This window comes from Lygodium microphyllum, chromosome 29, assembly GCF_053477565.2.
Source record: "Lygodium microphyllum isolate KBCC chromosome 29, Lygodium_microphyllum_v1.1.10, whole genome shotgun sequence".
In the NCBI taxonomy this organism is placed as follows: Eukaryota; Viridiplantae; Streptophyta; class Polypodiopsida; order Schizaeales; family Lygodiaceae; genus Lygodium; species Lygodium microphyllum.
The window spans coordinates 65,578,463-65,593,110 of NC_141163.1; the positions used below are offsets into that span (position 1 = coordinate 65,578,463).

General features: G+C 37.3%; 1 protein-coding gene across 2 annotated transcripts; it reads left to right on the plus strand.

Annotated features, from left to right (window-relative positions):
• Positions 1-3,464: 3,464 nt before the first annotated feature.
• LOC148010725 (E3 ubiquitin-protein ligase RGLG4-like) lies at positions 3,465-7,750 on the plus strand. Of its 2 annotated transcripts, XM_087671065.1 has the most exons (10): positions 3,465-3,530; positions 4,606-4,686; positions 4,881-4,965; positions 5,698-5,841; positions 5,938-6,051; positions 6,164-6,261; positions 6,350-6,423; positions 6,494-6,599; positions 7,053-7,180; positions 7,271-7,750. In XM_087671065.1, exons 2-10 carry the CDS (start codon positions 4,639-4,641, stop codon positions 7,482-7,484), a joined length of 1,011 nt encoding a protein of 336 aa, XP_087527191.1. In that variant the 5' UTR covers positions 3,465-3,530; positions 4,606-4,638; the 3' UTR covers positions 7,485-7,750. The 2 variants fall into 2 exon arrangements, with proteins under 2 accessions (XP_087527191.1, XP_087527192.1); XM_087671066.1 differs by lacking the exons at positions 3,465-3,530; positions 4,881-4,965.
• Positions 7,751-14,648: the final 6,898 nt, after the last annotated feature.

A 14,648-nucleotide genomic window follows, 5' to 3' on the forward strand; every position in this document is an offset into this window, starting at 1 on the left:
GCAAGGGATTTCATGAATCCTTAGTCTGTTATACTGGAAAAAAGTGTTGTACTCCATAAACCAAGGGTAATGGCAGTTGCACCTTTGGATGTGAGCTAGTTGTTGATAGGTGACTGTTAGGTCAATTAGGAACCTTCAAGTTGGTCGTCTATGGGTAACAAAAGGACTCTTCCCTTGTAGGGTAGACCTAGGGTTAACTAGCCAGACAAAATGCGATCATTCTAGTTAAAGTACGGATAGTGACGGTAGGAAGGTAAAGTTTGGGAAACTATTAAAATGTTATCCATTACATAATCAAGGGTGGGTACATTACAACATATCCCTTGTCTCTTCATTTTAAGTGGGTGGTGGATTTAGTCATGATGCCTATAGGTCTTTGGAAAATGAGATATCTTGTACGTGCCCCATGAAGACTTCACTAATCAAGTCGAAGGGAGAGCTCTACTGCATACTAAGACAACAAGTGCAGTGTGTACTTTTCTCTTAGAAGAGATCTTTTGTTGGTATGGCTATATGGGAAAAGTAACAATAGATAGGGGTGAATTGGATGCAAATGAAGCCCATGATTTCTTTGCACTGCTAGGGATATGAACTTCAACTTATAACCCTCAAGGAAATGGAAAAAGTGAAAGAGGTCATCCATCTATTGTGAAGGCATTGGAAAAAGCATGTGGAGAGAAGGTAAAAGAGTAGCCACGATTGCTCCCTTATGCTTTTTGGACTAACAAAACAACTCATAGTGTTGTTACAGGATATATGCATGCTCAATTGATGTATGGTCAAAAACCTATCATGCTGATAGAAGAGATGACAGTCACATGGAGAATGCTACCTTGGGAAGAGGAGTTGAATTGAGAGGAGTTGTTGGCCTTGTGCATTAGACAGTTGGAAAGAAAGTCAGAAGACATAGAGGCAGCAATTGCAAAGCTAAGGGCAGCAAGGATACAAAACAAGAAACGGTTTGACAAAAGACATAGATTGAGGCCAAGAATCATACAAGATGGGGATTGGGTACTAGTTTATGATAGCAATTTAGAAAACCAACATAGTGTCATGCATAAAGACTCCAAAAAATGGTTTGGATCCTATATGGTAAAACATGTATTTGATAATGCTACTTATGCATTAAATGATATGGATGGAACAACCATAAAATTTCATAAGTAGGGAAAATAATCAAATTATTCAAGAGGCAGTAATCTACTATCTATGAGTTGCCAAAACTGGAAGAAAATAGTGGCCATGATATAAGGGCTAGCCAAGATGATACGGAAGATGAAGAAGCAAAGGATATGGTTGCTGAGGATGAGCATGACTCAAAATTTGGTGACAACTAGGACTTGGGCACACACCAAAGGATGTGCAGGTTCAGAGGGGTGGATGTCGTGTCGCTACGTAAACACAGTGTGAAATAACCTGGAGTGCATCATCATCCGGATTCAATGTCATCTTAGTCATTAGTGCTAGTGTCCATAGTATGGTTAGTTCCAAAATATGGGATTATTAGACAAGTTTAGCTTATTTTTGATGTTTTGGATATTATTCTTGTAAATATCCTAAAAAGGTATCGAAAACTTCTAGAATAGAGTGACATGCAAAAAGCAAGTGGCTTTTCAATCAATTTTGGGAGATCTCATGCAAGAAGAAGGGGCTTCTGAATTCGTGCAATACGTGATCACATTTTTCAGGGATTAAATAGCACTTTGAACGGGGAAAAGAACAAGAAGTGATCTGGGAGAATTTTGATTAGGTTTCATGGGGTTTGACCTCCCTTTTGGAGCCAAGGGAACCATCAGATTTGCCGTCTAAGAAGCAAAGAAGAAGCTGGTGTTTGGTGCATGCTTTTGGTCTATTAGGGAGCTCCAGGGTTCTATGAATACATAGTGCTTCGATTCATCGAGGTTTGTCTTTATCTTGTGTACCTCTTGATTTCTTTTTTTTTCTCTTCTATCTCCTTTTCTCTACTTCCTTCTCTCTTTGATCCCTAATGGATATGAGTTTTCAACTAAAACCCCTCCAACAATGGAAAAAGAAGTAGAAAAAAAGGCATGGATTGCATGGAATGAATGGTTTTGGAGAGCGATTATTGGAAGGAGAGGAATCTTGTATGCGGGCAGGATATATGTTCATGATTATTCCTAGAGGGTACTTATTGCAGGCCAATGTAAAGCACCAATATGATATCAATGGTGCTAAAAATAGCCTCCAACAATTCCAAATGTAATTTTTGTTGATGCACTTTTGTCTCTTATGCCAATAAGGTTCAATATCTCTCATTCATTGTGATTCAAAAGTGCATGAGGGTGTACAATTAGCTTCTCCTAAAGGGGTGGGGCAAACACATTATGCTTCCCCACCATTTTCGATTATTTGACATATTGCTTTAAAGGATGAACAAAAGTATTGGGTTTCCTACTTGAATATATCTATTATCAACAACCTTCATTCACCTAGGATTAAGCATGATTTTAGAAGTCCTTGCCCTTAAAAACATTAAACATTGTTTCAAATTCGTGTGAGCAATTCTTGGTTAAATAAGCATGGCTAACCAATGTCAAAAACATGTTTCTACCATTACTTCTCAAGGTTCCATATTAAATTATAGATTATTCTGATAGAACTTAACACATGTGAGCATAATTCAAAAAGAGGTTGTACACATTGTTTCTTTTTTTCTCCATGATAGAACTTAACACATGTGAGCATAGCTCAAAAAGAGGTTGTACACATTGCTTCTTTGTTATTCTATGTGGGAATATACATCTAGTAGTTAAATTAGCCTAACATTCCTATTATTAGAAGATTAAATGACATATGATCCAAGTAAGCCATACCACGATAACAACTAGAACGAACTAGAAATTTGCAACAAAGCATTATCCTAAAGGAAAGAAAACCTTAAAGGGCAACGGTCATGAAAACTCCCACATCTTTGTTAGCTCTGAAACAATTATAGCAAAGATGTACATAAACTATACATGAAATTCAAAAATAGTAAAAAGATTATAGCTAAGTATGTTTTTTTTCTTGGTAATGCAAAGTTAGATAAATACCATCGGTAGTTTACTCAAGGCTTTAATCTCACACACCCACGGAACTCAACCTAGGCACCAAACATTGAGCTACGACCCCATTGGTGGCTAAATAGGCTGTTAGGCTGAACGATTAGATGGGGAGTTAGGCGGCACGATTAACATCGGTATCTTAAGCACAATACATGTACAGGTAAAAGAAGCGTATTATGGTGTGCTCCAAAGGTGCCTTATGAATGAGAGATAGAAAGAGAGAGATGCGATCGACATCTCGAGCTTTCGCCATCGACTTTAGCTGTACACAGACCAGAGTAAAGCTAATCACGCCAAGTCCTGTGTAATTCAATTATGGAGTCCGCCGCCCCCCCTTCCATTCAATTATCAGCGCCGTGATTATATTCTTGCTTTCCAGGCAGTATAAATTGAGATCTCCTCGCCTTGCAGATGATGCCATTAATGGTATAAGAAGCCGCTGATGATCAGGATTCTCAGCTACAGGTAATTAATCTCGCCAGCTTGTTGATCTTGTATAAGCTAGGTTTTAATTATTGATCATGCTATTAATCTAGCATTATCTCTGCGTCTGAGATGATCATCAGTCGATACTGTTTGCGATACATAATTGGGTCGTGTCGGCAGTCGCCTGTGTGCCTTGTTTGCAGTCGTCAACGTATTGATTTGGCCAGAAAGCAGCAGTGCTTGATCGATGATTATAAGAGCCATGATTGCCTTTCAGTAGAACATGACGGCCCCCGCTTGAGCAGAAATGTGGCATGCTATATTCGTTTGCACATCCGCTCTCAGGCCTGCAGTTGTATGGCTGTATTTACCCTACCATATATAGCTGCAGCATTTGCGTAGAGGAATGAATGGTAGGCCACTGTGCATCTACGCATGCGTGTGCACACTCGCACGCTCACACACTCACACACACACACGTGCATGTGCTTACCTGCTCGCATGTGTATGTCTATGTGCACGTGTCTAATGTGAATGCGCCTATATGCGTGTCAATGTGCAAGTGTGCCCACATTGACATGCATATGTGTATGCCTATGTGCACGTGTCTATGTGCATGTGTCTATATACGTGTCAATGTGCAAGTGTGCACAGATGTGTGCGTATGCATGTGCGTGTGCGTGTGGATACATGCAAATCATGAGAAACACAATCTTCGCAAACATTGAGTGTAGAAGGTGTATTTTCTTGCATGTGATTGTGCGTCTCTGATGTGCGTGCAAAGATTGGTCAATATACTTTATATGACAAACCCAATTTTATTAGATGGTTTTAGAACAAACTCACCACCATTTATTTGCCTAGTTTAGACATGGCTAAGCTTGCATTCATTTCTTTGGATGACTCATTTCTTTTGTCTTCTCATACATGAAACTTCTTCTTCTCTTGCAAGTGAACACAACTCATGCATGAAGTCTAGCTAAGATTTTGAAATCTCATTTGAAAGTCTAATGCATCAATGTGTAACAATTAATATTTCCCGGGAGTATCTTTCAAACTGTTACAAGTGCAAGCATGTTCCCATGTACCTAATGGAAGTTTTGCATATACTCAGACTCAAAAAAAATTGCAAGTAGCACACAACAAGATGGCAATCCACTCCTACATTCGTGACAAGTACACGGATATCAACCAGGTTTACTTTTTGAAATAAAAAGTATTTTATTGCATATACTCTTTTCAATTCAACAAGCCACTTCTAAGGCAAGTCAAAGAGCATTTTAGGCTAGTTATAACATTGTTGTATGTGTGTTTGTGCATGAGAGAGAGAGAGAGAGAGAGAGAGAGAGAGAGAGAGAGAGAGAGAGAGAGAGCATGTTGGTAAAGCAGGTTACACAAGCTTTGAAGAAGGCTGGACTTGAATCATCAAATCTTATTATTGGTGTTGACTTTACCAAAAGTAATGAGTGGACAGGTGACCCACACAACGTATGCTCCATATTCTATTGTTTGAACAAAAGTCTAACATACTCCTTGTATGATAGAAAGTTTATAGAATATTTAAGTTTCCCATCGATAAGTTTCGTTATATCAAATGGTGTTTTTGTTTGCTCATTATATATGTTTATGCTCAAAGTTGTCAAGTGACATAGTTTGATAGTTACATACTATATCACGGGTTTGGGCAAACTCATATGATGATTAGTAGGTTTTCTAGGCACAAGATGAAATATTGATCAAAATATTTAATGAAGTTAGTTTGCTTGATTTTTCATCTTAAGGCAAAGGCCCAAAAGATAAATGATTATTAAAATACAATTTGAATTATGTACAATATAGAATGTTGATGAAAGCTTATTGTTTTTGGAAACTTCTTATGAGTTTATTGTACTTGAAAAATGTTATCATAATTTCTTCAACAGTTAGAGCTCACTACTTTGCTACTTAATAAATCATATTAGAGTTCAAATAGACAACCTAGTAGCAATGATCAAATCATGTGTTTATTAAAGAAATCCCCATTTAGAATGATATTTTCTCCAAAGCATTGATACATATAAATAAGAGTTTATATATATATATATATATATATATATATATATATATATATATATATATATATATATATATATATATATATATAAGTAAGCCATTAAGAATACAAACCTTGTAAGCATACTTAATTAGTGGATATTTATTGGTGCAGGCATGCGTTCATTTGATGGACTTAGTCTTCATGCAATTCTTTCTAATGGAATGAATCCATATGAACAAGCTATTTCCATCATTGGAAGGACTCTCTCTGAATTTGATGAAGACAATTTGATCCCTTGTTTTGGTTTTGGTGATGGTAAGCAATCTTTACACTTTCCATGCTAGTCTTAAGTTTGTTTGCTCCAGATAGTCCTTTTCAAGTCTTGCTTCTTTTTTTTTGTCTTCCTAATAGTGACTACCCATGATCAAAGTTGCTTCAACTTCAATCCGGATGGAAGCCCTTGTGTTGGTTTCGAAGGTGTCTTGAAACGCTATAGAGAAATACTTCCCTATGTCAACCTTTCAGGTAAGTCTACATAAAGGTGCATCCCTCTCCAATTGAAAATGCTCTCATTTCATGTGAAGGTTGAATAAGTAATTAAATATATATCATTAGGTAAGAAATATTGTTTTTGTAGGACCCACCTCTTATGCACCTGTCATCTATGCTGCAATAGATGCTGTGAAAAGAAATGGAAACCAATTCCATATTCTTGTTATCATTGCTGATGGCCAGGTATCTACATCCTTTGTCTGTGATATTTCTGTGTATATGATTCTAAAAGTTTCAAATAGAGGGATTGAATTTAGGAGTGTTTTGATAGGTGACTGGTAGTATGCGAGGTGGAATGCTAAGTGTGCAAGAGAAGGCAACAATTGATGCTATTGTTGCTGCAAGGTACGTATGGTTCTATATAAATTAGAGCCAAAGTTTATGGGAGCTTAATAGATATGTTTTTTCTTTGTAGTGATTATTCGTTATCTATCGTATTGGTTGGGGTTGGTGATGGACCATGGGATAAGATGAAATGGTTTGACGATGCCATTCCACAACGCAAGTTTGACAACTTTCAGGTGCTCTTATTAAAGATTCCATTAGTCCTAATCTAGTTTTCTTGTATGGAACTTTCTTTATAACAATTCAATTTTCTTATAGGTAGGGACAAAGAAAGGGAATGGGTAGGCAAAGAGGGGTAGAGGGAAATGGGGTGTCTATTGATGAAGGTTAGTCATGATTGCAATAAAATGAAAAATTCAAGGAAAATATTTGTCATGTCATTTAATGAATGCAAAACAACTCATTAGAGAAACTAATCTTTCCATTGACATACCCAAAAATGAATAGCTTCAACATTCATGTGATTATAAGAAATTTTTAGTTGAAATATGTCCATGCAACCTTGAATTTTTAGGGTTGCAATATCTTAAAATTATTAATACAATTAAGCTAATGGTTCTAATGACATATTATTTGGATTTTTTGGTGAATATTGGATTTCATTATCCTAAACTATAGAGCTTATGCAGTTTGTAGACTTTACCGAGGTCATGTCAAGATGCTCTACTCCTATGGAGAAAGAGGCAGAATTTGCTGTTGCAGCACTTATGGAGATACCTAAGCAATATAAGTCAATCCAACGATTGCAAGGGTTAAGGTATCAACCTTAAATCTTGAGCTCTTTTGTTACATATGTGAAGCTGCCATGTGCTTCAAAGGGCCCTAATTTTATTTCATGACCTTACAGACAACATATTCCAAACAATAATTTGCAACTACAACCCCTACAACAATCAACAAGTCCTCCGGCTTGGAATTTACAGCAAAAACCTTTACAACCTTTAAAGGCTCTTTCAAATTGGAAAAATTTTGTTCCTGGCCAAAAATCAAAACCACAATCTTTAATAAACTCCAATCAATGTAATCGTCCATGTAGTAGTTATGGTTACTATTATTACTAACGAAGCTCAATGAAAAAGGAACCAATAACCCTTTTCATTGGATTATGAAAGTTATTTTAAGCAACACCCAATGCTACATGCATATTATTATGTGCATGACTTCTTGATGAATGAGTGGTTGAAGAACTCTTCCGGTTAACCTTTCTTTTGACAAATAGAGCATATGTCTAAATTTAATGTACATACAATCAGTGTGAAATCCATAGTTATGTTCCCCTTTCATCCTATATGAAGATAAATATCAAATGGGTCACAACTTGCAAGTAGTTGTCTAGTCCATTGACAATATTTAGTTATCTTATCAAAATCCTACTAAAAAATACAATTTGAAAGTTCTTCTTAAACATGCATCATGCTCAATCATCTCTCTAGTTTATATGCGCATTCTTCCTACTATCTTCAAATTGATGGAACACCTCCAATGTTTATTTTCATTTTTGAGCCAAACTTCATACATAAAAACCTATGCTAATCCAACCTAGTACCAATTTATCATTGCATATTCTTGGAATGGAGAAAAAAATTGGTGTTATATGCCTAAACCAAATATTCTAGGTGATTGTGTTTGTGCTTATGATAAGACCTATCAAATGAAAAGATCTTGACTTACATGCCAAATTCCAAATTGAGCCAAATTTATGGCTTAAGCTCCTATCATATAATTCATAAAAAACTTATGTATGAAATTGTCATGTACTCGCCTTTGATTGCGTGACGAATAACACTTTAATAGTCGCCTAGAGTTTATCTTCCAGCACTTGTAACATAGTCGCCTTTGATTATGTGTCGAGTAACATTTTAGTAGTCACCTAGAGTTTATCTTCCAGCTGTCGACATCCGTACTCTAACCAGAATGATCGGATTTTGTCCGGCTAGCTAGTTAACCCTAGGTCTACCCCGCAAGGGAAGCATCATTCCGTTACCCACTGAGGACCAACCTGAAGGTTCCTAATTGACCTAACAATCACCTATCAACAACCAACTCACATCTAGAGGTGTCCTTTGAGAGGCTTCTTGTCCGCCAAAAGGAGAAACTGCCATTACCCTTGGTTCATGGAGTACAATACTTTTTTCCTGTAGCAGGCTAAGGATTTATAAACTCCCTTGCAGTGCTCTGGCACAGCCACCGTACCTTTCCCCAAAGATAATTTATGGTTCCGGTTTTGAGACCAAACCCTAAGTAAGTCAACGAATTGGCCCTTCCTAGAGTTTCTTCCTAGTGTTTGTTTTATGAAAACCTTTGAGCTAACCGAGACCACCCTGCCATAGGACTCGATTCGTCAGGAATCCATCCACCTGCTTCCCTCTATGGAAGTTCTTAGTTATCTAATTACCTACCACATTACGTGAAACATATAAAAATAGCTTCATTAATTAAAATCCCTTTAAGCACAGTTGTTCATTTACGTAATTTACTCACAGACATACGATATTCAAAATAAAACAATTTCATTGATTATATTCCATAATGTGTGTTCTCCTACCCATACAAGAGAAAAATTACAATTTCAAGTGATGCATCATCCGGCGCATCTGCACGTCACCAAGATCAAATCCACCTATAGCTAGCGTTCATAGGTGTCCCAAGTAGAACTCATGCCATACAAGGGACCAAGTAGTTTCTAGGTGGTGCAAAAAAGGGATTTACAAGCTAGAGGCCCCCTAGCACCCTATCCACCTCCTACTTAATACGATCCCTGATGGGAGATCTCTTGCCATCGGAGCCGGTCCATGCTTCTACTGCGGTAAAAATGTCTCCTCTTGGTCTGGGGATCCATCACCTATCCTTTGGGGCAGGTATATGGCTCCTCAATTCTTATATGTTTCAATTCTTAATTCAATCATGATCTAATCTAGAATATCACAAACAAGATTGATGTTTGCAAGTAGTTATGACTTCAATCAATCATGCAACTTTCAAGTGATGCTTAGTTCTAGTAGCAATCAACACTTGAGTTTCACATAATGAAATCTTTCCCTTGGAATTTAACTAGGGGCATCTAGATTTTGGGGTCTCTAACTTCCCAGTTCTTGTAACCAAGTTTCTTGGCCTTAAGTCAGTATTTCTCAAGAGACTTATCTTATTTCTATTGAATTTGGATAGAACTTTTTTAGAAAAACCTGTGGTATCGTGATTGATAAAGGGTTGTTATCCGCACCCGTGACTCCATTAGTGACTCTCATGCTTACAACTCCAATTGTTGCTTCCACGATAGTAGGGTCATTCGCGATTTTTTCTTTTGAATTCTTTTTCTTCGGGGCCATGATGGAAATATGATTTGTAGAAGAAGAAGAAGAACACGACAGTAATACCGGTTGGGAAGGATGTAAGACTCTCGATGATGATGATGGATATTGCAAGATTCAATGATGTAGGCCTCACGGATGATTCTTCTTGCCTCATGGAGAGCAATAGTTCAATCTCTCTAGTAGACGGAATAGAGATGAGAATAGAGGTATGATAGAATAGGATAGAGTTCTTCAATGTTTTCTCTTCTCGCATCAGAGTAAAAGAGGATGAGAGATCTTTAGCGTATCCCCTTCCTTGGTTTGAATGGAATGATGTCTCTTTGTCTCGTTGAATAGAGTCTCCTCCTTCTCAATCAGCATCTTGTCCTCGTCAAGATTTCTCTTGTCGCTCTCTTTGGTCATCCCCAAGCCCTCAATTTATAGTTTTGTAAGGGGGGGGTAGAAGAGAGGAGCTTGCTTTTTTAGTGATTTCCAATGACGTCATCGATGACAAAGAGAGAACACTTTCTTTTATTAATGCTTAGCTTTAAAGCTTATGCTTTTTTTTTTTTGCCTTGCAACTTGTTTGGATCATAACTTTATCTTATGAACTCCAAAAATAGTTATTTGGGTACTCAAAACGATCAAAACACATCTGGTGGACAAGTAAGCATGGGCAAAATTGGAAAAATCCATCAAAAGTTGATAAAAATGATGATTTTCTTAAATCACATTATTTTTATCCATCTTTTGTCTTGGACAACGTTTTTCCTTCAAAATAGGTCACATTATATATTTAGATCCATCTAAAGTGGGAACTAAGTTATCTAAACATGATACTAGAGATTTCAAACTATTCTAGTAAACCAGTCCTACTTCCTGTAAATCCTGTAGAGATTCTGTAGTTTTTCAATGTGTGGATGTGCAACACCACGTATATGCACATTAAAATAAACTAACTAATGGAGTCATTACATTCTTCCCTCCTTAGAGAAATTGAGATGTCCTCATCGTGATAGAAATCGGGGGTATTCTTTCATAAGGGTTACCTCATCGACCCAAGTGGCATCCTCTTCAGGATAATCCTCACTGGAAGAGATATTATCTAAGGGTCCTATTCTTAAGGATTATTTCTTTACATCCAAGATTCTATTAGATTGAAGTTCAAGTAAACCTTGGCTTTGCATTACAACTTGTTGATCATCAAGAATATGATTAGGCTTAGATACATAGGGCTTCAAGAGACTTACATGGAATACATCATGAACTTTTAGGGTTCTAGGAAGCTGCAGCTTATAAGCATTAGGTTCAAGAGCCTTTATGACTTTGTAATGTCCACAGTATATTGGGATTAGCTTTTTGAAATTTCCCAAGGATAAAGAACTCCCCTTTGGGTGTACACTGATAAAAACCTTGTCCCCTTCTTCGAAGATTTGCTCTTTTCTCCCTAGGTCAACATAGGCTTTCAGCCGATCCTTGGCAACTTGTATATCTTGCTTGATGCTTTTAACTTGATCGTCCATCTCTTCAAGAATCTTCTTAGAAGCTTCAATATTCAAGGTAGGGTCGAAGAAGTTTAGTGGGGTTAGGCATTCTTGCCCGTATAGAGCTTGAAATGGGGTTATCTAAATGATCTGATGATAGGACGCATTGTAAGCAATTTCTACCAAAGGTAGATATTGTATCCAACGTCTCGATTCTTTGCAACATATGCCCTAAGTATGTCTTCAATGACCTGATTTACATGCTTTGTCTGCCTATCACTTTGAGGGTGATAAGCAGTACTAAAACAAAGCTATGTACCAAGAGCTTAAAATAATCCCTTCCAAAAATATGAAGTGAATAGAGAATCATGATTGCTAATAATCCTCTTTCGTAGTCCATGAAGTCTAAAGATTGTTTTGATAAATAACCTGGCAATATTCGAAGCTTTGTGATTGGTTTTGACCAGAATAAGGTAGGTAACCTTAGTCAACATGTCTAGAATTACCATGATCGAGTTGTATCCTCCTTGAGTTGAGTGTAATCCAACTACAAAATCCATACTAATGAATTTCCATTTCATCTTAGGAATATCAAGTGGTTGTAGCTTTCCTCGCAACTTAACTTGTTCGGCTTTTATTCGTTGGTAATTCAAGCATTCGATTACATATTTAAGTATGTCACTTTTGAGCTTTTCCCAATGATAGCTTTTCCTAACTGCATTGAGAGTTTTGGCATAGCCAGGATGTCTTGAAAAATGGGGAATCATGAGCTTCCCATAGTATCTTCTTCTTAAGATCTTGACTCGAAGGAACACATAATCGTGTCCTGAAGTAGATAAGCCTTTTGTCAACAGAGAAGTTAAGATACTTTGTCTTAAGCTTAGAATTTTGTTCTTTATTCCGAAATTTCCTTCAGCATTTGTTGATATTTGGGATCATTATTTGCCTTCTCCTTGGCTAGCTCAATGATAGGATTACTAGGCATTGATATCATTGTAGTTAGTGTTTGAGCTCTAAGAGGTTCTTCTGAGATAAGTGCATTGAGAAATGATTTGCGGCTTAAAGCATCTGCAATTACATTCTCTTTGCCCGGTCTATATTTGATCTCAAAATCATACTCTTACAAGACTCCGATCCACCAACGTTGCCTTATATTTAGATTTGGTTGAGTGAAGATCCATTTAAGTCTTTTATGGTCGGTTACCAGTGAGAATTTCTTCCGGAGTAGATAATGTCTCCATAACTTAAGAGCGTGGATAATTGCAAGTAATTCCAAGGCATGAGTAGCATAATTTCTCTCATGAGTCTTCAAATTTTTTTTGGAGGAATATGCTACTGGATGTCCTTCCTACATGAGTATGCATCCCAAAGCAAGAGAGCTTGCATCGGTCACCGCTTTGAATTCTTTGCTAAGATCAGGTAGTTTTGAGGATCGGGGCTGTGACTAAACTTAGCTTGAGCCTGTCAAAGCTAGAGTGTTCAACTGGGTGGGTCTATTTAATGGCAGCTTGCTTCTTGAGTAGGTCTGTGAGGGGTGCAACAATCAAGGCATAATTCTTGATAAAGACCTGATACCATCCTGTTAAACCCAAAAAGATACGAACTTTGCTTATAATGGTTGGAAGCAGCCAATCTTGTATATCCTTGAGTGATCTATTGAAATTCCCTTTGTTGAAACTATAAACCCTAAATACTCGATTTACTTCTTGAAGAATGTGCACTTCGTCTTCTTAGCATACAGCTTGTAAGACCACATTGTCTCAAGAATCATCTAGCAGTTAGTTGTGACTCATGACTTCCTTCATCCTTGGAATATGTTAAGATGTCATCAAAGATCACAAGGACGAAAGCATCAAGATAAGGTCTAAATATAACTTGCATTAATTTGTTGAAGGTAATAGGGGTATTGGTTAATCCAAATGACATTACGATAAACTCATAATGACCGTACCTTGTGCTAAAAGCGGTTTTTGGGATATCTTCTTGCTTGATTTTGATTTAGTAATACCCTTATCTGAGATCAATCTTGGAGAAAATCTTCACTTCTTGTAGTCGATTAAGTAGTTCGTCAATCCTTGAAATCGCATACTTAATTTTTATTGTTACCTGATTTAGCCCTCGATAATCAATGCAGAGACAGAGAGTCCCATCCTTCTTTTTTTGAAATAACACCAAAGCTCCCCAGGGTGAGTTATCAGGTCTAATGTATCCCTGATCTAAGAGCTGTTTGAGTTGTTCCTTTAGTTCTATGGCTTCTAGAGTTGACATTCGATATGGTCGCTTTACAACTAGTGCATCTCCTGACACTAACTTGATTTCGTGGTCAACTTCTCTCTATGGTGGAAGTTTAATTAATTCTTCAAGAATTACGTCAGCATATTCCCTAAGCTAGAATGATTCATTTGTGGCTTTTTCTTTATCCTGTTCAGTCTTATTTAATTTGATTAGGTATATAGGTGAGCCTTTTTTTAAAACTTTAGTGATTCGAGAAGCTTTCACTAATTCAATCTTCGGTTTTTCTGCTTCTCCTTGTGTGGTCTTGTTGTCCTACAAGATTCAAGAATGTCACTTGGCCCTTTTCACAATGAATATGAGCACCATTGGGAATTAACCAGTCCATTCCTAATAGGCACTCATATGTTCCTAGGTTCATCACTCTGAATTTCATGTTGGTTTGAGACCCACCCAGATTAAACTCCACCTTACTTGTCTGCTATGTTGAGGAAACTTCTTTTCCATTAGCTAACTCAACTATCAACCCAGGTGCATGCATTGTATCTATGCCTAGTTTTTTAGCACACCTTGGTGATATGAATAAATGTGTGCTTCCACAATCAATCAAAATTTTAAAGGGTTACCGTTATAGGGTAATGGTATTCGAATTAGTGAGAATTGTCGATTTGGTCCCTTTTTGTTGAGGGAGGCATGAATTCTTACTCTTTCCATGTCAACTTCCAAGGTGGGACCTTCATCACCTTCTACTTCCTTAAGGGTTATGCCAACAACTCTTCCTCTAGTTGTGGTTGTCCGGCTCTGGTTGTTATGGAACTTGCTTTGGCGTTCATTCTGTCCAAGTTTTGGGCATCGTCTTTGGGTGTGGCAAAGTTTGTTACAATAATAGCACCTGAAAGTATTCTTAATACCACCATTAAAGTTATCCACTGCCGACGTCTTAGCCTTGTTACTATTAGCAGATTGGAATTGACATTGGGTTCTTTTTGCATAGCCCCTGCTAGTCAGTTGGCTCCACCAAATGTTGGAGGCCAAGCTTCGAATTTTAATGTTGTTCCTGTGAGTCAACAACCAATGCCCAATCAAATTGTTAGGCCAATGGAACAAGGGATAGACGATCAAGGCTATGAGTCGAGTGCATCTGATGTCCTTAGCGAAGTTAAGGATATGATGAAGCACTACACTGACATGATTTCTGAACAATATCGGCAAATAGATG

Bases quoted from the DNA above. Each gene is read 5' to 3' on its own strand.
- LOC148010725 (XM_087671065.1), top strand. From the start codon at position 4,639: ATGGCAATCCACTCCTACATTCGTGACAAGTACACGGATATCAACCAG. The intron at 4,966-5,697 runs GTGACCCACACA...TTATTGGTGCAG, and splicing joins CAAAAGTAATGAGTGGACAG to GCATGCGTTCATTTGATGGA. The intron at 5,842-5,937 runs GTAAGCAATCTT...TCTTCCTAATAG, and splicing joins TTGTTTTGGTTTTGGTGATG to TGACTACCCATGATCAAAGT.